Below are 26,321 nucleotides of genomic sequence, written 5' to 3'. Positions count from 1 at the left end.
TCTTGGTACTTGCAAGGTGAGGATTTAGCCATTGAGCCACCATACCAGGCCCCAAAATACCATTTTTATCAGGAAAGAATAAAAAAATACTACACAAATGATGGGTGTCAATGCATGCAATATATATTGCAACTTAAAATAACAAAAACACACAGGTGAATAAACAGAAATGTTATGCTTTTCAAAACCTCTGAATCACATTCTGTACATACTGAGAAACTACAGAAGTCTGCAAGACTGACACAAATGAATGTAAATTAAAATAAGTTATACATTTAATGTATTTCTTTTCTATAGAGAACACATTAGAATAAATATTAACATTGGATTTTTGCTGTTTCATTTCATTAAGCTAGTGCTGTATTACTGTTATTTTTGTTGCACTAGGATTCACTAAAAATAATATTTCTTCAGCTTTGGCATTTGGAAACATTTATTAGTTACTGCACTCGATATAAAAAGACAAGATTCTATATTTGGCCAGCTTCCTGCTTAGAATTCAAACTCCACTGAATCTCATTTTTTCCACATGAAGATGGAGAAAATAACACAACAATGTTTACAAATCGTCGCCGAGCACTTCCTGTGAAAGGTGTTGGGCAAATATAAATATCAGAGTTGTAAAAAACTAACCCATTACCACCCACAGTGGTCATCTTGCACAAGTCACTCTAATCCTTCTGGGCTCAACATCTCCCTGTCAAGTGGGAGAGGCCTGGGGAAAAGTCGACACATACAAACTGGAAAAGCATTCCAGATCTTCTTGAACTCTCTGAGGAAAATCCATTGAGTGACACATTTTAGACGAGAGGACAAATTTGTACAATCTGGGCTGGTTAGTGTCGTGGTACAGCAAGTTAAGCTGCTAGCTGAGATGCTGGTCAACTATATGAGCACTGACTCCAGGTCTGGCTGCTCCACTTCCTCACCAAGTTCCTGCTAATGTGCCTAGGAGTGCATCAGAAGATGCACTAGGATCAGGGACCTTGCCACTCACGTGGGAAACTCAGACGGCAATCCAGAATCCTGAATTCAGCCTGACCTACCCACAGCTGTTGCAACCATTTGCAGTGAGCCAATGGATCAAAGATCTCTTTCCCTCCCTCTCCAATCCCTGTAACTCTGCCCTACAAATACATATATATGTATTTTTAAAGAGAAAATCAAGACTACTCAAGTAACACTCTCAGAACATTATCCTTACTCCCTTCCCCCATCAGTACCCCTGGGCCAACATCAGGGAACTATCTCTTGTCCCCTGGCACTGATGTGATCTGGCAGCAAGGAGCAGCAAAGTATCTCCCCTCCACCCTGTGCAGTTACAGGTCACAGGAGGAAGGGCGGGGTCTCTTCTCTCCCTGACCTTCTTCCCACCCATCCCTCTCCATCCTACTCACAGACCTGCACAGACTAACTTAAGTAACAAACATTTAAAAATAAAATTTTTAAAATTGGTACATCCTTCTTGAAGGGGTGGGTAACTGGACTATATATTTTACACCTATCCTTTACCCCAGGGATCCCACTTCCAAAGCTACACTGCTCAGATAACTTTATACATGGCCAGGTAACAAAGTACGTACAAGGATATTCACTGTATCGCTGTAAAGGAGAGAACCCAGAAACAAGTTATATGTTATTCAACCTGAAGACTAGATACAAATGACTGAAACAAGTAAGAGAATGTCAACATGTAAGAATGAATTACACACAGACTAATAAGGACTCATGTCTCTAACAGGCTAAGAAGAATAATGGGTGACTGGTATGCGCCATGGTGAGAGGAGGAAGGACAGGTAGGCACATGTTGATAAAGAAACAGTGTCACTGTAAGGTCACAGAAACCAGAAACTTCAGCCATGCCTCAGGAGGAGGTTGGTGAGCTGGGAGTTCCGGCAGTCCCGGGGCTAGGGAAGGGAGGGAGATCTACTTCCTTTGCATTTTGGACATTTTTCTCCCAAATCCGTTTATGGTCTTTTCCCCTCACTGAATAGGATTCCCTCTACATTCTCCTCAGGGTTTAAAAGGATCCCATCCTACTTTGGGGGGATTTGGTAACCTTTCCAAAGCCCAGCCAGCTGCAGTCCCCCGACCTCCATGAAATCCTCTAGTGGCTCTCCACTGCCCAACGCCAGCACAGCACACACTGCCCTCCTCTCCCACACCCCCACCCCTACCCAATCGGGTTCTGTTCAACCTCTGTCTGCCCTGCTTCCCAACAGCAGTGGGCTCCTCTATCTCCAGCCTGTCTGCGCTGTTCCCTCCCTTCTTCCGAGGCTTGCTGGTTACCACCCAGGGAGGGTAGAGCCTGGCAAAGGTTCTGGAAACAGACTGCCAGGATTCAAATCCTCACTCTTCCTTGGTTGCCCACCCTGTGGCCTCCATTTCCAGCCCTACAGAGGAGGTGTAAGCCCCTACAGGACCACTGAAAAGATGAAGTGAGAAAATTATCAGAAAATATTTATTAAGCAGCCTGTCGCAGGACAATATAAGACAAGAGCTATTATTATTACGCTCCCACAGTCCCTGCAAGGTGTAATTGTTCCTATCTCCCTGGCAGCATTACCCTGTGAGCCCCTCAAAGGCGAGGATACCACCTCCTCCCTTGCATTTTGGACCCCAAGCACTGGGCCTGGCAAATGGGAGATGCGGAAATGGACTTCTGCAGGCTGGCGCTCCTGGCTCCAATTTCACCGAGACAGGAAGCGAGCGGCTCCGAGGCGCCCAGCTAGCAGTCTCCTGACTCCCACAGGCCTTATTAAGCGCACCCCTCAGCCAAGCCACCCTGGTCAGGCAGAGGACACGGTCTTTCAGGGACAGCAAAGCAGGTGTCAGGCCAGTAGGACATGACACCTACCAGTTCCTGCTGACTACTTACAGGTGGCATGGAAAGGTGGAGACAGGGAATCTGAGACCCGGAAAGGTTTAGAACACATCCCAAGCAGGCCGTCCAACTGGGAGGAATTCTCTGAGTCCCCCAGGCAGCTTCTCAAAGAAGTGACGGAGCCTGGCAGGCAAAGGTGCTCAGAGGAACAGGCCAAATGTAGGGATGTCGGGAAGGAGGACTGAAGGAGGACACCACGAGGAAAGGGGTAAGTAGAGGCAAGCCAGTCTGCACGACCAGATAGGGCGTTGTGGCCTCCACACATCCCATGGGAAAAGGAAGGCGAGGGAGTTTAAGTAAACAAGTGACAGCATCAGACCTGTGTTTTTGAAAGGAGTGGCCAGGCAGGAAGATGCTCTGGCCCTTTCCCAGTCAATCCTCCTCTCACCCACCATCTTCTGGATCCTGGACTGCCTCAACAAGCTAGCAGGTGGCAAGCCAGAGCACTCTCCAGGGAGATGTGCAATCCCCATCCTATGGGGGCCTGGCTTCAGAAGCAGCACCCTCCTACGATGGTCTTGAACATTCTGCTTTTCCCGCCCCAGAAAAATCACTCATCTCCTAAAAAATAAAATACCCTCAACACGGGGCTCAGCTCTGCCCTTATTATTTTCGTTTTTAGGAAATGCAACTGGGAACTGATTTAAGTTTTTTTTTTTAATTTTTAATTTTTAATTTACTGAGCATTTTTTAAAGGCCTGCGTGCCCAAATCGCTTATTTGTGCATTCTGGGCAGCTCTGAGCCGACCTGTATCCCTTCTGAGACGCTTCAACAGTTGGGAATGGGCTGCAAAAGGGAGCGGACTCGGGGACCCGCAGGAGATCGGGGAGCATTTCAAGGAAAAGAAAAGTTGGCCACCGCCAAGTGTGAATTTTCTCCAAACCGGGAGTTTCTTCCTCCCATTAATTGGAACGGAGCAATTCTAATCTCACCGTTCCATTCGGTCCTTTCAGAATCAACCACGCAGCGCCCCGGCCTGGCCCCAGAAGGACACACGCAAACTTCCCGGGCAGTCGAGACGGGTGGTCGCCCAGTCCCGCACGTTTCCGGGGACCCCTCCCCCCTGCGGACCCCGCAAGGATGCGCGACCCGACGGCACCGAGCCCAAGCGAATCCACCTGGGAAAGAGGGATCCGGCTGAGGACCCCTCCCACCGCGCCCCGGAGCCGCCCCGCGCCTTCCGGAGCCCACCCCGGGCGGCGGCCGCGAGCACTCACCGAGCCCGGCGCTGGGCGGGACCGCTGGGGACTGGGGGGACGGCGGCTCCGCCTCGGTTCCGCCGCGGCGTCTCGGCCCGCCACTCGCCCTCAGGGCCGCCGCCCGGCCCGCGGCTGGCAGTCCCGCGGCGGCGGCGGCGGCCTCGCCTCCATGGCGAGGGGAAGCGGCTGAGGGGCGACTGGGCGGGCGGCGGTGATGGCGGCGGCGGCGGCCCGGGGTCCGAGCTTGATCGCGTGCGCGCGCGCGTCCCTGTCAGCGCCGCACTCGCCGCAGCCTCGCTCCCGACGCGGCCTGGGCTGTAAGGCGCGCTCTCATTGGCCGTTCAGAGGCAGGCGCTGGTTGGCCGACGCCGAGCGGGTGTCTCCGGGCCTCGCGCGCCCCACCCTTGCGCGCCGGGCCGTGGGGCGCGGAGTCCAGTCCTCCCAGCTCGCCCAAAGCCCTCCAGCCAGTTCGCCCCCACGGCCACCCACTCAGTCTGAAAAGCTGGATCCCGGATCTACCTTGCTGGACGCCTCCGGTTTCTCCACGGTTCCTCGGGCCCCAGACATAGGCGTTCTTCCCAACTTACAGATGTGGAGACTGAGGCCCTACACAAGCCACACCAGCGTTCAGCGACAGAGGGTGGTCTGGCACTGCACATCCCACGCCACACGTGATTCCCATTTAGCCTCATTGGTGCAAGTTACTCTGAGGACCAGGGATCTTGCTAGGAGATAGGAACCTGTCAGGCGCCTAAAACAGGCCTGGCTCCACAGGTCCCAGCCTTACTTCAAGCCAGCCCACGCCATCCCCACCCAGGCCTCGAGGATCTCTCCCCACCCCCAGCAGATGCACGTACTAGGGCGCAACATGTGGTGTTCTGTGGAGGTGCTTTTACGGGAGGCTTCGCAGGGGAGGGCAGGATCAAAGTGCACCGGGAACCCAGAGATGCATCTGCCAAGGGGCAGGTGCAGAACATTCCTCCCTGTCCACCCACGTGCATCCCCCAACACCGGCCTGTGTCCTGGCAGATTCCAGAGGACCCTCTGCCACCCTCTGCCCAGGAAACGGAGGCCTGGGAATGCTGGCCCGGCCAGCCTGGCTAAGGGCTGCCTCTCCCTGATGGGGAAGTTTTCCTTGGAGTTCTCCCGGTGGATCTCCCGCAGGGCCAGCCCAGAGGTGGGGGAGGGAGGTGAGAGGCAGGGCTGCCTGATGGACACTGCCGCCCAGCGGCACACAGGCCACAGGCCGGTGTCCTGTGAAGCCCCCTGCGGCAAGGCCAGAGTCCTTATAAACATGGCCAGCATTCACGTTCACATCCCCTTCAACTCCTGCACACAAAATGGCCAAGGGAAAAACCTGGCCCCAAAATACCAACCCCTCTTCCCAAATAATGACTGTGGGTGCAGCAGGTACCCGGGTAACCAAACCCCACTTTCAGTGTTACTGTATCCACATCTAACCTACTACACTCTCTGTTGGGTTTTTTTTTAAAGACTTATTTTTATTGGAAAGGCAGATTTACACAGTAGAGAGACAGAAGGATCTTCCAACTTCTAGTTCATTCCTCAAATGGCCACAACAGCTGCAGCTGAGCCAATCTGAAACCAAGAGCCAGGAGCTTGTTCTGGGTCTCCCATGAGGATGCAGGGTCCCAAGGCTTTGGGCCATCCTCTACTGCTTTCCTAGGCCACAAGCAGGGAAGTGGAGCAGACAGGGACACAAACTGGTGTCCATATGGGATGCTGGCGCTTGCAAGTAGAGGATTAACAATTGAGCCAATCTCCAGCAAATTTCTTTTTGTAGTTTATACTAACAAAAGAGAAAGGATTTGATGTGCTACTTGTATTCTGATACAATCAAAATAAATCTTATAATGTGTGTTAGTCCTTCAGACCACTAAAGGACCCCAGCTCCATCTGGGCACCCTTGGGCAATGCTGCACCCAGGTGTGGTCCTCATAGAACCCTGGGCTTCCAGCCCACCATGGGCTGGGTGACCAGAGCCTCCCTCTGCCGCTCTTTGCTGGAACTAGATGGAGAACTACAAGCACACATGGCTTGGCAAGCCAGCCATGCTCAGGAAATTCAAGTTCCTTCTCCCCCGGAGACAGCAGCACTGTGGTCAGCGCATTGGTGGGGGATGGGGAGCAGAGGGTGTGTGTGTTTGCAGGGCCTGCACAGGCCTTCTGACAAGGGAGGCGGGTCTTGGGTGACCCCTCTCACCTCCAGAGACCCTAGGAAGTTAGTTCTGCAACCACGCATTCCCATTGGGAGAGAACAGATTCGTCATCTCCACCTGCTTGTGAAGACCTGCCCAGCACCCCCAGTCTAACTTACCTCTCGGAATGTCCAGAGCTCCTGACTTCTGTCGCCAAAATCAAGGAGGGGAGCCAGGCTTTCTATGCCTGGGGGCCCACCCGTGGGGGGCTGTATGCTCTGACCAACAGAGCAGAGCCAATTACGTGGACAGGGAGAAGGTCTGGGGATGAAGCAGCTACAGGAGACCAGTGATGGTGGAAGTCCTGTGCAGTCTCTCTTTATTGCTCCTTCACCTCTCCTTATATATTCTTCCCCCACCTCCTCCAGTCCTAACTTAGCCAGGATATTGGATACAGATGAGTCCAATTAGTCTAGGTGTTTTTAGCTACAAACCCAGTTCCTGTTCCTGCCCATCCCAACGAGCACTAATCAACTCCTTAGCCCACAACAGTCAGTCCCAGCTCTGCTTTAGTGCTGGCCCATGAGAGCACACACAAGTAGGCACACCTGTCACCTTCTCCACAGGTGCCCCAACAGTCACAGGTTCCGTGAGCAAAGGCCTAGGTTGGAAGCAGAGCTGGAGGATGGGGGTCAAGGACTCTGGTTTCTTTAGGCAGTCCCTTCCCCATCAGGGGCCTCCTTCCCCATCGAAGAAGATACCTCTGCTGTTCCTGGATATTACAGATGGAGAGCGAGACAATAAGTGAGCAGAAAAAGCTTTCCAAGTGCTGCAGTGAAAATACAGCAAGAAAGTTGAAGCAAATGAGAGACAAGGAGACTTGGGCCCTGTGCTACCACTGACATCCCAAACTAGGAGAACTGCTAAGAGCTCCCTGTCCCCAGCCCCGTAATTCTGGCCCCAGTCCCAGTTCTACCATTATAGGTACCAAGGTTGCTCGGGATCCTCTAATGTACACATCTGACACTAGTTTCAATTGGTCAGTTAAAATTTGAAAAAAAAAAAAAAAAGTCCTGGGTTCAGCATGGTGGCTCAACTAGCTAGTCTTCTACCTCCAAGCACAGGATCCCTTATGGGTCTTCCACCTCATGTCCAAGCTGCTCCATTTCCCTTCCAGCTCCCTATTTATTGCATGGGGAAGCAGCGGCAGATGGCCCAATTCCTTGGGACCCTGAACCAGCATGGGAGACATGGAAGCAGCTCCTGGCCCCTGGCTTCAGATCAGCTTGGCTCTGGGCCATTGTAGCCATTTGGGGAGTGACCCAGCAGATGAAAGATTCTAACTGGTCTTCAGATAAATAAGTAGATCTAGAAAGAAAAAAAGAAGCAGAGAAACAGAAGATTCTGCTTCCTCCCTCTTGGGCTGCTTGTCCCTGGGATCTGGCCCTGGGCTGTGAGGGTGTTCTGGCTGAGAGGTGATGAACAGTCAGCTCCACCACCCGCCATGTAAGCAAGACTTCAGCTGGTTCAGCTCCTGGCTTTCAAGTCATTCCCAACCCCTGAGCTTTGCAGCTGATGCTATAGACATCAGTAAGCACAAACCATCCCTGTTGTGTCCTGTTTGGTTTCTTCACCTGCATAATAAATGGAGTTAACAAATGGTTGTTTTATAATCTCTTTTTATTTATAGGATTTATTTTTTTTATTGGAAAGGCAGATATACAGAGAGGAGAGACAGGGAGTAAGATCTTCCGACTGATGGTTCACTCCCCAAGTGGCTGCAATGGCTGGAGCTGAGCCAGTCTGAAGCCAGGAGCCTGGAGCCTGATCTTCAGGGTCTCCCACATGGGTGCAGGGTCCCAAGGCTTTGGGCTGTCCTCGACTGCTTTCCCAGGCCACAGGCAGGGAGCTGGATGGGAAGCAGGGCCGCCGGGATTAGAACCAGTGCCTATATGTGATCCTGGCACATTCAAGGTGAGAACTTTAGCTGCTACACTATCGTGCCAGGCTCGATTTATGACCTCTTAGAGGATCTTCACAGGGAAAAAGGATAGGAAAAGCAGCACTTTCCGAGTCCTCAATCTCCCTTTCTAAAAGCAGTTGGCCTTTTGGGTGTGACACTCCGGGGAGGTCTGCTCTCACTCAGGGCTTCAGTTTCCTCCCTGACAAAAGGGGACCACATGAGGAAAAGGCAGTGCCCCCTGTGTTGGGTATAGGTAAGGGGCATGAGGCCACGGCCCACGGGAGTGTGGACGGCAGGCTGGAGAAGGAGGGTAGAGGGCCACAAGGCCCTGCAGAGGAGGCCAGGGGAACCAGGTCTCCAGTGGGGAAGGAGCCCAAAGCCCCTCCTCTGACCCACACCGGGCACAGGCCTCCCACTAGTCCTATCCAACCAAGAGCCTTGCCTAGGGTTCCTCTGCTCATACACCCACTCTGGTGCTAGGGCAGCTGGCCCCTGGGGCTCAAATGCCAGTTCTGCCACCCGTTTGCTGTTACCAACCAACCTGGGCCTCAAGCTGCCCTAACACCAAATGCAGCAATGTTACCTATCTCACAGGGCTATCATGAAGAATAAATGAAGTCACAAGGGTAAGGGGGTTAGCATGGCACACGTGTGTGTATGTGTACACATGTAATTCTTTTCAGTGCGGTTAATGGGAAGTCAGAGCTGGAGTTTGTGCCTTTTCTCTCCCAAATCTCCCTGGGCAATGAACTTCAGAGAATTGGGTCTCCATGAGAATGGCTGAAGAAGCCCCCACCTCCAGCTCCACCATGCACACACGTGGAGGTGTGGTATGGTGCCTAGGTGTTTCTGCCTCAAGCTTGCTTCTGCTTAGGTGGGGTCACAGAAGAGAAGAGCCTCAAGTGTCCCATCTTTATTTACAACCAGCCCTCCTGCTTGCCCAGATCAGTTCTTTACTGCATAGTGACTCTTTTACCAAGCCCAGCAGGGCATGGAAAGGAGCCCCTCACTCAGAGTGAAGCGCAGGCAGGGTTTCTCACTTCTTCTGGGCTTGTGCCCTGGCCCGTTGAATCTTGTCCGCTGTGGCCCCATCGGTGGCTCCAGTGCAGTGGGATAACACGAGGCTCAGCTCGGCCTCATTCCGGTGCTCGATGGCCACATCCGCGGCTTGGGCCACGTCCCTATGGTTGGAGCAGGAGCGGAGACTGCATCATACTGCCTGAGAGCACAGATGGGGTCTAACCCACTGGCTCAGCTGCCTACCACCCACAGGGCTCTCGGGTGACGCACCCAACGAGAAGTAAGGCTTTAACCTTCTGCTCGGGACCCACACGGGCAGCATACTTCTTGGCCTCATATTTGTTGTGTTGTTTCATGCAGATCTCCACAAAAGGCTTGGCAGGAGAGGGAAGGAAGAGTTGGAGGAAGAAGATAAGGCACAGCCCTCCCATCTCCTGTCTTGTGGGTAAAAACCCCACAACCCACATATATGTTATGAACCTGTCAGGATGTATGATTCCTGCCCTCCTCCCCCATCTGCATGTCAACAAGCTCACCACTCTCACGGCAGAAACAGCCTTCACAGAAGACCTGTTAGCGCATCAAAACCAGCTCTTCCCAAGCTTCTACCCTCTATCCACCATATTCCCACACGACAGGTGTTTCTGCCACCTGTGCTCTCAAGTCCTATGTGTTCTCTCATGACTGCCATTTTCAAACCTACCCTCCACCTTCAGGACCACCTGCCACAGGAAGCAAATTCCTTCACTAGTTTGCACAGCCTCACAGCTGCCTCCTTTCAGGCCTTTTCCGGTTCCGGCTCAAACAGAACACTCCCCCGAGCACACTGAGTGCCCTGTGGCCTTCTTTGGGAGATGCTTGGCATCTTCATTTGGAGGAGGATGTGGATCAGCCTCCAATGCACCCAGCAGGGGACTGTGTCTGCCCATGAATGTGTGTACACAGGAAGTACCTGTGAACCACATGGGATGGCTGAACAGTACACGAGTGGGCCATCCTGCTTGGCTCCCTGCCTGACCCCTCCCCAGGACTACCCTACCCTCACTGTAGGTGGCTGGAGAGTAGATTCCGTCTCACCAGGTAGCCAATGGGTGATTTCTTGCTCTTAGAAAACTTCTCCAACTCCTCCCAGTCTTCTAGATTGGCGAGGGCAGTCAGCTTCAGCCACCAGAGCCTGCAGGAAAGCTGGGTTTGGAGGTGCTGCAAGATAGGCATGTTATCTGAGGACTTACACAGAGCGTAGGCCCCCACTACCTCTTGTCAGGGATGCGGAAGTCACGTGCCAGCTGCTCTGCGCGCTTGTTGTGGCCACCAAGGATGAGCGTGGTGACTGTGTCATGCAGAGACAGGTCTAGGAATTGGCCCCCTAGTTCATCTTCCAGGCGCCGCTGCAGCCGGAGGAGGCGCATTTGATCCTCTGTGGCCTGGAGATGAGGAAAGTGATGATGACAGGTGCAAAGAGGGAGGACCAGCAAGGGAGGGATAGAGACTGTTAGAGAAAAGTGGGCCAAACCTTGGCTGCAAACTCATTCTTGGCCTTGTAGAAGGCATCTGCTGCTGTCTGAAGAGCTGCCACTCGGCCCTCGATCCGCTACAAAGACCAGGGAACCCTGAGTTCACAGAGCATGGGACCCTGGCTCCCCATCGCTGGCCTCCCTGAGCCTTGTGTCCAGGGCCATCAGGAGCAGCCATACCCACTACATGTAGAGCCCTGATGTCCCAGTAGGCTCTTTGCTCCATGAAGACCAACCCCCACCCTGGCGTCCATCTTTCCACACCCTCCCTCAACAGGAAGGACTAGATGTGGCATGTACCAAATATGAAGGCCTAAACTCTTGGAGGAAGAACCTATCAGTGGCCCCGACCACAGTTCCCCTACTCGCCCCATGGACTCCAGACCTCTTCTGCCATGTAGCTGGCTCGGACGTGGAAGCTGCCCAGTTCCTGGTGATTGTCATCCTGATTGTAGAGGTCCTTCAATGTCTCTAGCTCCTGATGCTTACAATACTGGGACACAGTAGGTGAGCAGTCAGCAAGGCTACCCCAAGGGCTTAGGAAGTTCCCTGGCCGCCCCGCCCAACACACACACACATTACACACACCTGTCGATACAGACTCAGAGCCATGGGCTGGTTCCGGAGGGTCATGAAAAAGTCTCCTCGGTTCAGCTCATTCTTTAGGTGCAGCAGCACCGTGAACACTGTGGGGCAGGAAGGTGGGGTGGGCACTCCAGTCCAGTCTCCTGCTCAGCCAAGGGGCCCCGGGCTTTGCCCTCATCTAGACCTTACTCACCCAGGTCAGTGTCCCCGCTCTCAATGGCCTTGTTCAGTGCCAATTTGCTCCTTTTCATCTTTAGGAGAAGGGGTACCTGCTCCCCCGAGCGGGGCTCATATTCCAGCAGCTGTGGGGCAGGGAGAAGGCTAAGAGGAGGGTCTAGGGTGGGCCCCTCAAACACCCCTGAAGAGCCAATAAGTGTCTGTCTGGGGAGGCCTGGGCGCTCACACCTTGATGGCCAGCTCTGTGCGGCCACAGCCATAGGCCCGCGCAGCAATGTCGGAGTAGGAGACACCAGGTGTGTCCCCTAGCTTCTGGTTAATGGCTCGAGCAACATCTTCATCCGACACATCTTTCTGCTGCACCTGCAGATTGGGGGAGGAATGGTGCCATAAACACCCCTAGCTACCATCTCTCACTCCCTCAAGCCCTGGCTCAGACCCCACTCTCCCTTTAGTTCCATATGTCATTTCTATGCTTTACTAGTGCCCAGAATCCAATGCATGCCCTTGCACTTCATCCCTTGTGCTTGCCTTGTAGCAGGCCCAGTGGGCCAGTATCCTGCTGACACCCTGTACTTCAGGAAGGCGCAGGTACTCGCAAATCTGGATGGCCAGTGGGTAAAGCCTCCGCAACACCAGTCTGGGAGGCAAGAGGGGTTTAAAAAAAAAAAGCATACGGGGCAAGTGGGCAGAGTGGTCCCAGTCTGTATCCCAGGACTCCTAAATCCCAGAGACAGGTGAGACAGGTCAGGAGCAGTGATGACCACTGACCCCACCAAAGGCATACTGCCGGCCCACCCATGGGCCTCCTTACAGCATCCCCAGGCTTGCTGTACCTGTCCAACAGCACCTGGATAGTAAGCTGCTTATATCTGGATTTTCTTTGGTTAAGGATCCAGCTTGGACACTAGCCCTTTGTGCCGAGGTCTTGCAGCCCCCTCCCCTGCCATTCCTGGCTGTCAGTACCCTCCAGTCATGCATGAGGATACTGGCTGTAGGTGAGAGGAATCCCAATGTGGTAATCACGGACGGCATTGAGCACTCGCAGGTCCTGACACATGCGCACGAAGCTGTCAGGTGGAAATCTGTCTAGGAAACATTTTCCAAAGGAGGCTGCCTACAAGAAGCCAGAGGGCAATGGATGTTTGCCCCGTGTTCATCACACCCTTTCTCCGACACCCTGCAGCCCTGCCCTCCAGGCCAACCCTGAGCAGGCTCTTCTGCATGTCTGGACGGTGCTCGTGCCCTGCAGCCTCGATGCACTGCTGCACTGCCTGAGTCAGCTCCCCCAGCTCCTGGATCTCCCGCAGGTATTCGTCCGCCTTTTGGCTTTCTTTCTAAGGGAAAGGGCCAGGAATGCAGTGTTAGGACCGAGTGGAGCCCATTCCAGCGCCTGGCCCCTAGCTCCTCAGGGATGGCTTAGACAGGCTACACAGACAGGGACCCAAATCTTTCCTAGCCCGCCTGATCCAGCTAAGGTGACCACTGCACCTTAGCCCACACTGCCTGGGAGGAGGGTCTTTAGTACTCCCAGCTACAGCATTGACTTGTCTTGTGACTGGCTGGGGACAATGAGGACGCTCTGCCCCTTCCCGACACCAGATGAAGGACATTCCAATCACTTCTGTCCAGCGGAGCCATCTCCCACCAGTCCATCCCAGTGTCTTGTCAGTCCTGACCGCTCTTCCTGACAGATGGCTGTGCCCACACACACAGGGACAGGGAGTAGGCAGGTAGGGAAGGGGAAGGGGAAGGGGAAGAAAGGCCTAGGGTTTTACCTCATATTCCTTCTGGGCCTCCAACAGCAGAGCTCCAGGAGCCATCGAGGCAATTTTGAAGATCTCTTCACTGGCCACTGTGTGGAGGGAGTTAGTGATGGGGGGTGGGAGCAGAGAAGCCCTCAATCCAGCCACAACTTCCTACCCCTGCCCTAGGGCACAGGCCCAGAGCAGCTGGATCCTATGTGCCCAGGAACCTGTGTTACCTGGAACCTCATGTAGGAACTCGTGGGTGCTGCGGGAGAAGATGCGGACCCCATCGAGCTCGGGCACCAGGTAAGAGTCCTCATCTAGCACGAACCTGAGCCTGAGTCAAGGCTATTACGAGCACCCAGAGGTGGAGCAGGGCAAGTAACAAACCCCACCCCCTCCGTCCGTCCCACTGCACACCCCACAAGTTGCTTCCAAGGATACTGGATGCTCTCAGGTGCATCACCCACTACCATCAGCCGCTTCTCCCAGGCCACCACGACGGCCCTCTCCTTGCTACGAGGACGGCTGCACCTGCAGGCAGCAGCACACATTTGAGACCCGTAGGCCTGTGTTTCACATCACCACTGACATCCCTAGGCCTTGGAACAGCCCTGCAGTCCATTCCTCTGACCACATACCGACCTGTCTGCTTCTTTCCTCCAGCTGCAGCCAGACCACTCAAGGGCGGCTGTGGCCCATATAGGCCAAGCAGGTACTGGCAGAGGAGGCAAGAGCCAAGGCAGGAGTCAGGACAAACCAGGGTTTCCCAGGAAACAAGGCTGCATGCATGTGGTGCCCCACCCCTGGCACCACAACCGCGTGTCTTACCAGACCATCTGCTTCGGGGGAGCCCTGATGTTGCAGTTGAACTCGCACAGCTTCTCCTGAAAGGGTACAGGGGCGTCATGGTGCTGGCCCAGGAGTCATGAGATCTGAGGAAACAGTCCCCTGCCTCCTCCCACAGACCTTCCCCAAACAAGGTATGGTGCCCCAAGTGGTCCCAGGTTCATACCTTAAGTGATGTGGTCCCCATCCAGATGTAGCCCGTGTCTGTGAAAAGCGCCAGGTGTCGGTAGGTGAAGGAGACGGCCATCTGCAGGAAGCTGCTCACGCCAGGGGCCAGGCCAGGGGGCGTCTGGGGCGGATGGAGGCAGGCAGGACCACAGTTACAGAGACTTCTCAGAGTCTTCCCACTGCTTGCCCCTACCCCTCTACTTCATTCCCACTCACCACGGTGGAGCAGGTGGCATGGTCCAGAAGGTAAAGATCAGGCCCCACGGCCAGAAGAATGTGTGCCACCCGGTCCTGGCACAGTGTGGTCCAGCAGGAGGGTGCACTCTGCAAACCTGGGAGTGGGGAGGAAATAACCTCAGGACCTCCATTAGCGCCACAGTCTGAGGCCACACACAAAGTGGCTATCTTAGTCAGTCAGCTCACCAGGCACCTCGGGCATCCGGCGGAGCTTGAGGTCACCCACGTTGGCACTAAGTGTGAAGCGGTAGGCCCCTGTGAGGATGGCCACCCCGGAACCAAACTCAGTATGAAAGATTCGGGCATCCAGAACTCGGTTCTGGAGTACCTCCTGGGGAGAAAGGCCATGCATGGGTCAAGGGAGCCACACGGTCTGAAATTCTACCTCCCTTCCCAGGTGCTGGGGGTCCTCACGTTGCCCATGCTGAAGTGTCTCCGGAAGTCGCCGTGGAGCCCATAGACAAGCACTGCACCATCTTCCTGCACGCACAGTAGCTCCTCCTCCGCTGACCAGCCCAGGGCCACCACGGGCCCGCTCTTCCACTGCAAAGACAGGTGCCTGAGACCATGCTCTGTCCAAAGGGGCCGTGCCCAGTGCCCAGTCCCCAGGCCAGCCGAGATGCTCACCAGCAGGCTGGCCAGAGGCATGCCCGAAGCAGAGTAGATATCCAGCACTGGCCGCACGCTGGCAGCCTTCTCCTTCCGCCAGGGGTTCCTGAGCAGTGCTGCGGTTTGAGAACAGGCCTGTTGTCCAACACCCCTAGGACCACCTCATGTGTTGGTAGACTAGGGCCCTCAGCCAGAACACCGTGTGCCACTTGGGTCTGGCCTCACAGACTACCTGTTCAGGCCCATGCCACATGAGGAAGGGTTCATGAGAACCACTGGGGGCACGGGACTGGCAGCAAGTAGCACCTGACAGGCAGCCCCCGCCCCAAGAAATCGAGGGCAATAGCCTCATCCCACTGTCCCATAGCATGCACTAGCAGTCAGTAACCTACCAATGGGACCCCCATAGGGTGCGGCAGCCACCAGGCAGTCCCTGAGTTCCTCCTTCAGGTCCCAGTCCATGCTGTACAGCTCATACTTCCTGCCCACACAGAGACAAGCAGAGATCAGCCCTGGTGCCCTGAGCCCCAGCCGAATTCCTAAAGCGCCTGCTTGTCTTCCAGGGGGCAGTGGTGAAGCAGGATCAGGGAGGAAGGCAGGAGGCCTCTGGGCCAGGGGCTCCCATAGGTGCCTAGAGTCAGCAGGTGAGGGAACAAACTGGTTGTCAGGAAAGGCTGTGGTTTCTGAGGTTGGTGTCTCAGATGTACATGAGCTCCTGAGGAAGGCAGGCTGTGCGGCCAACATTCAAGGCACCAACTGAGAGAAAACTAAGGTGGGCTGGCTGCCTTGGGCCAGCATTAGCCAAAGTGAAGACCCTCAGAATGTGCCTCTCTGGGACAGGAGCCTTTCTTAACCACCAATCGGGCTGTGGTCTTTACAGCCATGAGTCCAGCTGAGTTTTGGAGGTGCTGAGTTAGAGAGGCTCTTCCCATGAGGCGCCCAACTGTGGAGGCCTGACTTACAAGGGGTTGGGGGGAATCAGCAGCAGGCTCAAGGTGACTGTGTCGGAGACGTGCCCGGGACATGAGGGAAGATAGAGATGGTGTGAGGCATGCCGTCAGGGACGCACATGGACCACAAGGGAAGACGGAGGACATGGTGTGAGGCATGCTGTCAGACACACCTGGACCACAAGGGAAGTCGGAGGAGATGGTGTGAGGCAAGCCATCGGGGACGCACATGGACCACGAAGGAAGACAGAAGAGGGGGCATGAGGCATGGCATCATCTGATGTTTCAAAGCCAGGGGAAAGGGGGCAGCAGAAGGCACAGAGGAGCGGGCATGATGCTAGGAAGCCACGACAGTGTTTAAGGACAGTGCTGCAGCCTGTAGTTCCTTCTCGCTGAAGGTTAGGAAGATGCCCACCGTCACCTTCTACTTGATACACAATTATTTTGGTTCTACAAAAAAATATTTTTGAAAAAAAAGGAATAAAGCTTATTTTGGGGGAAAGAACAAGATTATTACTATAGCAGAAACATCCCAAATCTGAAATCTGAAATCCAAAACTTCTGGACTATCCTGAATTGTCTTTGGTGCACCTTGGATTTAGGATTTACACATTAGGTATTTCAATCAGTAAAGGCTATGCAAATGTTCTAAATTCACCTACAATCAGTACGTGTCCTGTGCTAACTCTTTAACATCACCCCCTCTAAGTTCCTTTGCAGTGGGTGTGATGTAGAGTGTTCTCGGCAGAGGGCGCTGGAGGGACACTCCCGAGGCGAAGGAGTCCTCCTGTCCCAGGGAAGGTGGAAGGCTGGTGGGGCTAAGCCTCAGCCACGTGCCTGGAGGGCCCTGGCTAGATAACTCAGGCTCTGCACAGCTCTGGCATTCCAGGCTTCCTGCCCACACAGGACCCCACTTCCTCCACACGTCCAGACGTCTGGCCACAGGCTGCAACCCGCCTGCAGCTGAGTCTGTTCCCGCTGACTTCCTCTGCCACTCCATTCACCCAGTCACAGGTTGCGATTTGCCTGACAGACAGCAAATGTTTCAGTCTTCTGCCTGCCACAGACTGCACTTCCACTGCACACCCACATCCTGGGGCTACCAACTGCAGCTTCCTATGTGACCAATACTGTCCTATGTAGACCAATTCTGGCCTGGGCAAACTGGCCACCTTTTCTGCTGTCCAGTGAGCTGCAACCAGTCTCCAATGAGCTCTGAATCTCAGTTTAGGGAGAGGCCCCTCCCAAGTCTGTCATTCTTCAATATTCTCCCTCCTCCTGGGGCTATCTTTGGAATTTGCTTATGGCTTATGCTCTTTCATCACAGGAATTCTTTACATTGACTTTCCCATTTGAAGTCTGTGGAGTAGATCCAGGCTCGGCCGAGGAACAGAGGGCAGTTCCCAGTGATGGCCCCCGGCAGACGGAATGCGGGAACTGGTTTGGTGTTGCGTTCTCTGCACAAGGAGAGCTGCCAGTGAGTCTGGATGCGGTAGCATCACAATGTATCAGACTGCAGTTTACTGTGATGAAGTGTCTCTGGGAGTGACTTTTACATTCAACTCCAAGGCAGTTGGGACGACAAGGACTCTGGTATGAGGTGGGCTGTTTCTCTTTTTCTTTAAAAGTTCACATGACTGAAAGGAGGGAGGTGGGATAGGGAGAGGGAAGGCGTTCTCCCCAAATGCCCTCAACAAGCAGAGTTGGAAAGGTCAAAGCCAGGAACGCGGGACTCCACCTGGAGCTCCTGCACGGACAGCAAGGGCCCCAGCACTTGAACCACCATCCATGAGGATGCACTCGCAGGAAGCTGGAGTGGAAGTGGAGCAGCTAGAACTCTAACCAGCTCTGATACAGGATGCACGTGTCGCAAGCAGTGCCTGCTCCAGGGAGACAATTCTGAATGTATTTACATATTTAAGAGAAAGTAATGAGTTCAGGTCCCGTAACTTTCAGCTGCCATACGCTGAGAAGCAGAAAGCTTCTCTAACATCCCAAAGAGGATTTCATAGGCCCTAAACTCACAGCTGCTACTGCTGAAAATTCAAAGTTTAAGGGTGCGGGATGTTGAACTGCGACAGCTGAATTCACGGACATGCCATTTCTCATATAAAAGAGAAGTTACTGAAAAGGAAACAACGCGATCCTGAAACGTGGCAGGCAGATCCAGTTAGACCTGGGTGACACTGAGAGTGGCCTCACATCATTCTGAGCCTCCTCCCAGGGAAAACAGCTTGCCTTCCTGTCTCTGAGGACACTGGTCTGCCTTGGCTGGAAAACCTCAGCAACATCTCCCTTGGCACAGATGCCTTGGAGGCCCCCCCTTCCAAGGATGACCTGGCCAATGTTGCAGGTACTTCATGTGCCAACAGCAGAGACCAACACATGGCTTCAGTTCAGTGCCATCCCTCAGGGGCCGGGCTGATTATATTGGGCAGCCTCTGTTAGGCAGGACAAAGAGATTTGTATTTCTTCCCCACCCGCACCCCTAAAAAATTAAGGGGCAAGTTTCTAATAGACTTTATGCATCTGGGGGCCTGGTAGTCTAGTAGCTAAAGTCCTTGCCTTGATTGTGCTGGGATCCCATATGGGCACCGTTTCTAATCTGGCAGCCCTGCTTCCCTTCCAGCTCCCTGTTTGCAGCCTGGAAAAGCAGTCGAGGATGGCCCAAAGCCTTGGGACCTGCGCCCGTGTGGGAGACCCAGAAGAGCTCCTGGCTCCTGGCTTCAGATCAGTTCAGCTCTGGCTGTTGCGGCTGCTTAGGGAGTGAATCATCGGATGGAGGATCTTTGTCTCTCCTCTCCATATACCTGATTTTACAATTAAAAATAAATTTAAAAAATAAATAAATCTTAAAAAAAAAAGAGAGAGAGAGAAGGTACCAATGTAAACCTAAGGCCACAGAATCCACCATCCTCATCATGTACTCCAGGCACTCACCAGCACCCACCCAAGGGCTAAACTGAAATTACCAGGTGGGAGATAACCCCCTGGGATGGAGCATTGTCTTACAAGGGCCATTATATGGTGTTGTGTCTCCCACAGTTATAGTATATGGGACCTGGGGTCCATGGCTGCAAGTGGGGTGGGCTCCCCACCCTATTCCATGGAGTAACCATCTCACAAAAAGGGTTACTTCCGATCCCAGTCACTTTGAGATCCGTCGGCTTGAAGAGTTTGGTCTGGCAGGTGAAGAGGTTTCCCCTAGGAGAGGAGACACTGGACTCACTGACTTGGAACCTAAGAGTGCCACTTTACCTTGCTGGGCTCCTCATGCCACTAAACCAACAGGGTTAAAAATCGGGGCCAACCACTGGCTGACTACAAAGGGAAAATAGAATTACTGCCACATGACAGAGGTGAGGGGCATGTGTGGAAGCCAGGAAGGCCCCCGAGGGCACCACCGGATATTTCCACGCCTGCACGAAAGTAAAGGCCAGTGAGAACCTCAGCGGCTAAACAACAAAAAGCGGAATAACTGAGTAACCAAGGCTTGGGTCATCCACCAGTTACAAAGACCCACAGCAGTGGGGGAGCTGCCTGATGGTAGGACTATTTTTTTAAGATTTAATTATCTTTATTAGAAAGTCAGATTTACAGAGAAGGAGAGACAGAGAGATCTTCCATCCATGGGTTCACTCCCCAAATGGTTGCAACACCTGAACCAGGACATGATCCGGCACTCATATGGGATCCCAGTGCACGCCAGGTGAGGACTTTAGCCGCTAGGCTACCACGCCAGGCCCCAGCAGGGTTACTGAGGATGGGGAGTTGAAGAAGCTGTGGTCTCATCTATGACTTGTGATCAATCACAGAAATGAAGACTGTAATCGCCCTGGGTAATTCCTCCACGTCTGTCACACGTATGTTTTTATGTATATGTTAGCCATTATCTTCTCGTTGCTGCCCATTTTAACTTTACACTCAGTTAGAAGTTAACTTTCTAATTCAGTGGAATTAGATGTCAGTGGAACAGTGACCCAATGTGAGGGGCAATCAATGCTCTGAGAAGCGACTGTGAAGCTTGCACAGCTTCTCCACTGGCAAGAATCCTTTTAAGAGCAGCAGCTTGTTCAGGGGAAACAACTATTGGGTAGTAAAGGAGTTCCAACGGGTGCTGAAGGGTGCTTATGGAAGATGGGCAGCCAAAAGGTGGGCCATGCCAGTTACCCCAATGCCTCAGCTCCATCAGCCCCCTTCCCTGAGAGCCCAGCAGCAAGCAGGAGGAGCATCCCCAGTAGAGGGCGCTGTAAGGACGGTGTAGGCACAAGTGACCCCCAGCGCTGGCGGCCAGTGTTCTGCTCTAACCACATGCCCAGAAGGCCTGATGAGGCCTTGATGACCTCAGCCTGGGTGGGCCTGGGCAGGTGACCACATTCTCGTGGCTGTCTCCACACAGAAAATGCTCACTCCTACTACTGCCCCGGCTTGGTGGCAAGCCCACTCACTTGACACCAGCCGCGGCTCTCACAAGCCTCATCTGTGCCCAGGCGAATTGCTTCCTGGCTGCCCAGTGGCCGTGGATCCTTTCTGGCCAACGCTCCATGGATCCAGCTCGGAGGGGGCCTGTGGTGTGTCCGCTGCAAGCAGCAGATGTCACTGAGAACAATGTCGCCAGTGGGAAGAAAGAAAATGAAGCAAGATTGGATGGAAGTATTCAGTCTGTTACCCGGAGGTGGAGAGATGGACTGAAGAGTGCCCTGTGGGATATGGAAGCTTTGCCTTTTGCTAGGATGAGAAATCTGTGTATAAACTTGAGATTTACATTCCTGCACTCAGGGGTGGGGATTGTGGAAGATAAGACAGGGCAGCATTCCTCACACATTCCCACAGCAGACTCATGTGGATGCCTGCCTCAGTATAAACACACTTCCCAAGAATCACCCCAGCGGCCATGGAGGCCTGGGAACCTGCATGCAGTGAAAGGATCCTCATGACAGCTGGAGAAACCCTGTGCTGAGGAGGGCATGTGTGCTGGCACAGGCTGCCAGCACAGGCAGGGCCAAGGCCAGGGCCGCAGGTGAGCTAGGTCAGGGGACTCTCAGGCCCTGCCATGGAATCATTTCCAGCTATCTAGGAAGCACAGCTGAAGTCAGCTGTTGGAAGGAGAGCTCTGACAGAGGCTTCGACCTTTCAGAATTTCCAAAATATTGTCAATGTCCACAGCTGTTCCTGCAGGTGGTTTTAAAAATTAGAGCCCTGGGGCGTGTGGATGGAGGCTGACTTCCCACGTCGGGACTGCAAGAGCCTGGCTGACGTTGTCTGGGGTTGGCAGCTGTGGCTCAGCAGCACTCCCTACCTGCCTGCTCAGTGACCCACAGAGCAGCACACCGCTCCCTGGGCACAGGGATGGACAGGGCTGGTGCAAGGAAGATGTCCTAGGCCAGGCAACTGCAGCTGGAGAACAAAGCAGAAGGCTGTCGGGGAAAGGCAGACAGCGCCTGAAGGATCACGGCTGTCCTCGCAGCTGGCGAGGGGTCCTGTGGGTGGGTGTGTGGCTGGGAAGGCCCCGTGGTTGCAGGTGCAGCTCAGGGACACGCCCACCAGGAGGGATCACAAGCATCGGTGTAGGTCAGGTCGGTCAGCCTCTGGAGGGCGGCAGGGCAGGGGAGTGAGGTCTGGGGGAGGAAAGGCCATGGCCACAACCAGCAAGGCCAGCCACATCTTTCTCCTCCACTCCCTGGCACCCACAGTGCAAATCGCAGAAGTTATCAGGCCGATGCTGTTTGGACAGCCATGTGCCAGCCCCTGCAGGAAGCACAGGAGGAATCCGTGGCTGCTGGAGAAGCCCGGTTCATCAAGGTGTGAGTAGAGGAGAGCCCCGGAAGGAGGCACATGACGCCTAGCCTTCAGGAAGGACCCCTGGTGGTCCTACAGAGTCCACCATCACTCCTGAAATACCCATGCCTCCAGCCTGTCTCCAAAAGCTGCTACAAAAGAACTTTTAGGTGTCATTGCTAGGAATGTACAATAGCACAGCAGCTACTATGGAAGACAGTGCAGTAGTGCCTCAAGACAGGACGCATCCCACAGTCCAGCCACTCCACTTCTGGGGGCGGATGGCAGAGCTTTCAAGAGCCACCAGAACACACCTGTGTCCACGGCAGCATCCTTCACTATAGCCAAGGGGTCCACTGACCGGTCAGTGGACCAGCACAATATGGTATACAGACCACAATGGAATATTACTCAGCCTTGAAAAAGAAATTCTGACACATGCTACAACATGGATGACCTGTGAAGACACTATGCTAAGTGACACAGGCCAGTCACAAAAAGACAAAAACTATGAATCCACTTACATGAGGTACCCAGAGTAGTCAAAATCAGAAGGCTCCCAGGGGCTGACAGATGAAGAGAAGGGCTACTTAGTAGTTAATGTAGTTTTGGAAGATGAAAAGTTTGAAATTGGTTGTACACAATTGTGAATAGGCTTGATACCACTGAGCCAGATAATCAAAAATGATTAAGAGGATAAACATTAATCCACAATTTTTTTAAAAAATATTTATTTTCATTGCAAAGTTAGATATATAGAGAGAAGGAGAGACAGAGATGAAGATCTTCTGTCTGATGTTTTACTCCCCAAGGGACCACAACAGCTGGAGCTGCACCGATCTGAAGCCAGGAGCCAGGAGCTTCTTCCGGATCTCCCACACGGGTGCAGGGTCCCAAGGCCTTGGGCCATCCTCGATTTCTTGCCCAGGCCACAAACTGGATGGGAAGTGAGGCTGCCAGGATTAGATCCTGTGCCCAAATGGGATCCCGGCATGTTCAAGACAGCTGCTAGGCCACCGCACTGGGCCCAATCCACAATTTTGTTAAAAGTTCACACTTACGGCCCTGGCATGGTAGCTTAGTGGCTAAAGTCCTCATTTTGCATTCATCAGGATCCCATATGGGTGCTAATTTGTGGCCCAGCGGCTCCACTTCTCTTCTAGCTCTCTGCTTGTGGTCTGGGAAAGCAGCAAAGGACAACCCAGAACATTGGGACCCTGCATTAGTATGGGAGACCCAGAAGAAGCTCCTGGTTCTGGCTCCGAATTGGTTCAGCTCTGGCCATTGTGGCCACTTAGGGAATGAACCAGTGGACAGAAGATCTTTCTATATCTCCTTCTCTGTGTATATCTGCTTTTCCAATAAAAAAAATTAAATAACTTTAAAAAATCAGTTTCTATAAAAAAGTTCACATTTACAAAAAAGCAAAACAAAGTAAAAACATCAGTACTAGATGGCCTTCTGTAAGTGCTTTCAGGGACATGTCATGTATGTAACGCCTCTTTTCACCGCTCTTTTACCATAAATACAGGTCTCAAATGAAACTTCACGTGTTCCAAATCAAGACCCTCCCTCCCATGTCTCTAGATTTTAAGCCAAATCCTCGTGGCTTCCTTGATTCTCTGTTCCTCTTTCTCCCCCTCCCAGCTCTCAGTTGGGCCTCTTGCCACCTCCCTGGTGCCCCTCGGGGCCCATGGACCCTCAGGCTTCCCCTGGTCCTTTCCTCCAGGCTCCCCATCAGCCTCTCCTGCTGCTCTTTCCACTTATTCTCCCTGTTGTCTCTAGAAGGACCTTCAAACACACAAACACTGCTCCCATGCTCTGTAATTCAATGACAGCAAGCCTTTGCCAGGAGCCTTCAGTTTAGATTGCCTGCTATCCTCCAAAGGCGGTCTGCAAGGCCCTGAAGGGAATGACCCCGACAACAAGGGCCTCAAGCTCATCTCACCTCCTGCTGCCATCCCTCCTGCCCCAGGACCTTTGTATAAGTTCTCCTCTTTCCCCTCTCCCTGCACCCCATTCTCTTCATCCCCTGGACTGGCAATCGTTATGTCTACCTCTGACCTCTCAAGCGCCATGTGCTGTATGCCCCTATATCCTTCCTTCACAGTGACGACCTAGTGCTGTGTAGTGGTCAGTTGTCTCCTGTGTGGGCCGCAAGCTTCATTAGGGAAGGTGGTCTATGCCTGTTATAGATGCTCAGCCTGGCAAAGGTTTGGGCCAAATTAACTAACAGGACTAGTCCAATTTATGTGTTTAGAATAAAAAATGGATGCCCCTAAGAACTGGTCAGCACTGCGTCATCTTCCTTCCCGGATTCATAGAGTTCTCCAGAACACTGTCTCCGATATGAAGCAACCCTGGCAGGCAGACCATTTACCACCTTCTTATCGTCCTCTCCTTATTTGAGCATGACTATGTACACACAGGACCAGAGCCAAACAGCTGTCGTCCTTCCAGCATTTCCCCTGTGATGGAGCAACTACAAGATGCTCCTACATTTTTCTATTTAGAAAAAAAAAAACAAAAAAAAACCACACCTACCGCTGGCCTGCCTGGGTTCAAATCTCAGCTTTCCCATTTTGCAGCTGTTCACCTGGCCTCCGTGTCTCAGCTCCTCCATCCGGAAGACGGGGTGGGTAACGCCCAGGCAGCTGAGACCTCGGCATGTCAACACCCAGGAGGTGCTCAGCATCCAGTGTGTAAGAAGGACTCAGGATCTGTCAGCCCCGGCCAGCACCAATGTCCTGCAGCGCAAGGCCTGGACACCTGCTCCTCTCCAGCAGGAGAGCAGGGTAGGTCGGGAGTCCAGGTCCTTCCTAGGGCTTGCACTCAGCACGTAGGCTCTTTTCAAACCTTGCTGGGATACCGGCACAGCTAAACCTTGATACACTAAGCAGCAGCTCCGTGGCAAGGATGCTGCCTTCGTGACGCTCCCATCTGAACAAACCTGGGTAGGTAACAGATATTTTTTGAAAGGAATACAAGTGAATAGTCAAAAAACCAAAAAGCCGTGTCAGCTAGTTGGTGTGTGCACACCAACGGCCACGGCGCTTTCGTCAGCTCTTACTGCCTCAGCACCAACACGGGTGAAACTGCCTCCTACTGACTGTTAACTAGGGTTCTGCATCCCTTCCACATGGTGCAGGCATACTCCTAAGGATTCATTAGTAACAAGTCAACAGACCTCTCAAAATCATCACAAGGCATCGCCCAGCTGAGAAGGCTCTCAAAAACTACACTTCAAAATGTTAAGATATGAATGAAACTAGGTTATAATTTCATTAGCACAAAGACACCAAAGTGAACTTTTTCATGATCTTTCCTTGTAAAGAACAAAATGCTTTTCAAAAACCACTGGGCTGCAGTTACCAACACCTATCCTTCAAGCATTTCCACTGCAGTGGAGCAAGCTCGCTTATAATTATGCATTCGAGTTAGAGAGGCCAGAACCGTGCTGTGAGCCACCCAGTGGGGCAAGGTTAGCAGAGGAAAGCTGTGCAAATATCAGCCTGTTGCACCGTCCTAACAGACCTCCGCACTTGGTCTTCTAAACCCCCAAGGATTCTACAGGAAAGATGATCAGGAAGGTTCCGGAAGGAGCCCATGAACCAGATCCTGAAGAACTCGTGATGGGCGAGACAAGATGGGGAATGTCAGTGCTCCCCGAAGGAGCTACAGGCTGCTGCACACACAGGGACCCATGAAAGCTCACGCTGTGTCAGAACTCTGCAATTTCATGCAGCTAAAACACAAATCGGGGGCAGACAGAAGACAAGCGAGGCCCACTGACGGAGACAGGATCCACGAGCAGTTGCTGCCTTACAGAAGGGGGAAGCCACTGGAAAGGTCCTCCCCGGAGTCCTGGTGGGATGGGTTTGCACTCTGGAAAGATCTGTGACTTGGGACTCTGCAAAGCGCGGTCACTCGGCCCGCCTGCCGCGCGGCCCCGCCCCCCTCGGAGCGCCCGGGTGGGCTGAGTCCAGCCGCATTCTGCGGCAGGAGCCCCGGCACTCGCTGGTCCCCGCAGGCGGCCTCCCTGCGCGCCATCGCAGCATCCCTCCCGGACCCGGGCCTCCTCCCTAGGAGCCTGTGCTCCGACCCTAGGCCGCCGTGCGTTTAAGTGACAGGTTCAGGGAAGAGGCGCCGGCCGCTCGGCCCGGGAACGCCAGCAGACGGGCGAGCCGGGTAAGCCGGGCCGTGGGCGGGAGGGCGCCGCATCTCACCGGTAAAAGGCAGAGTCCCCAAGCGGGTTCCAGTTCGCCGTGTAGCAGTCCATAGCTGGTGCGGGTGGCGGCCAAGCGGTGCAGAGAAGGCCACCTCCACAGGCTGCGGGACTCAGCTTGGCACTTCCGCTTCCGCCCGTCCGCATCACGTGCCGACGCCGCCTGAGCGGCCATCATTACTCTGGGCAGCCGCATTTGCCTCCCTTTCCCAGGTGGGCTCGTCCCAGAGTCCTTCCCCAACGCAATAGCCACCCT

The 26,321-nt window shown here is 53.5% G+C and overlaps 2 protein-coding genes across 4 annotated transcripts in view; both read right to left on the bottom strand.

Annotated features, from left to right (window-relative positions):
* The window catches only part of PTPRA (protein tyrosine phosphatase receptor type A), a 111,220-nt gene extending 107,044 nt beyond the window's left edge, over nt 1-4,176 (bottom strand). For both annotated transcript variants that reach the window (XM_040981734.1, XM_040981735.1), the window contains exon 1: nt 4,103-4,176. The gene's annotated coding sequence lies outside the window, so the exon portion shown is untranslated. The remainder of the gene's footprint in view (nt 1-4,102) is intronic.
* Nucleotides 4,177-9,103: 4,927 nt separating this feature from the next.
* VPS16 (VPS16 core subunit of CORVET and HOPS complexes) lies at nt 9,104-26,320 on the bottom strand. Of its 2 annotated transcripts, XM_040981730.1 has the most exons (24): nt 26,067-26,320; nt 15,505-15,593; nt 15,131-15,228; nt 14,918-15,046; nt 14,690-14,834; nt 14,483-14,598; nt 14,265-14,387; nt 14,081-14,136; nt 13,694-13,783; nt 13,486-13,580; nt 13,280-13,356; nt 12,707-12,838; nt 12,491-12,618; nt 12,338-12,373; nt 12,033-12,141; nt 11,730-11,864; nt 11,518-11,626; nt 11,328-11,425; nt 11,125-11,232; nt 10,739-10,816; nt 10,480-10,649; nt 10,303-10,399; nt 9,496-9,599; nt 9,104-9,386 (listed from the first exon to the last, which is right to left on the bottom strand). In XM_040981730.1, exons 1-24 carry the CDS (start codon nt 26,210-26,212, stop codon nt 9,242-9,244), a joined length of 2,613 nt encoding a protein of 870 aa, XP_040837664.1. In that variant the 5' UTR covers nt 26,213-26,320; the 3' UTR covers nt 9,104-9,241. The 2 variants fall into 2 exon arrangements, with proteins under 2 accessions (XP_040837664.1, XP_040837666.1); XM_040981732.1 differs by lacking the exons at nt 12,491-12,618; nt 12,707-12,838; nt 13,280-13,356; nt 13,486-13,580.
* Nucleotide 26,321: the final 1 nt, after the last annotated feature.

Source organism: Ochotona curzoniae, unplaced genomic scaffold (assembly GCF_017591425.1).
Source record: "Ochotona curzoniae isolate NIBS_2020 unplaced genomic scaffold, NIBS_Ocur_1.0 contig_3520, whole genome shotgun sequence".
Lineage (NCBI taxonomy): Eukaryota > Metazoa > Chordata > Mammalia > Lagomorpha > Ochotonidae > Ochotona > Ochotona curzoniae.
The sequence above is the reverse complement of the archived record's forward strand: the minus strand, read 5'-3'. Positions and strand labels throughout refer to the sequence as shown.

Coding starts and splice junctions, on each gene's coding strand:
- VPS16 (XM_040981730.1), bottom strand. CDS start 26,212: ATGCGGACGGGCGGAAGCGGAAGTGCCAAGCTGAGTCCCGCAGCCTGT. Junction 11,865..12,032: donor CCCACTGGGCCTGCTACAAG/GCAAGCACAAGG, acceptor CCCAATCTGCAG/GTGCAGCAGAAAGATGTGTC. Junction 11,627..11,729: donor GCACAGAGCTGGCCATCAAG/GTGTGAGCGCCC, acceptor CCTGCCCCACAG/CTGCTGGAATATGAGCCCCG.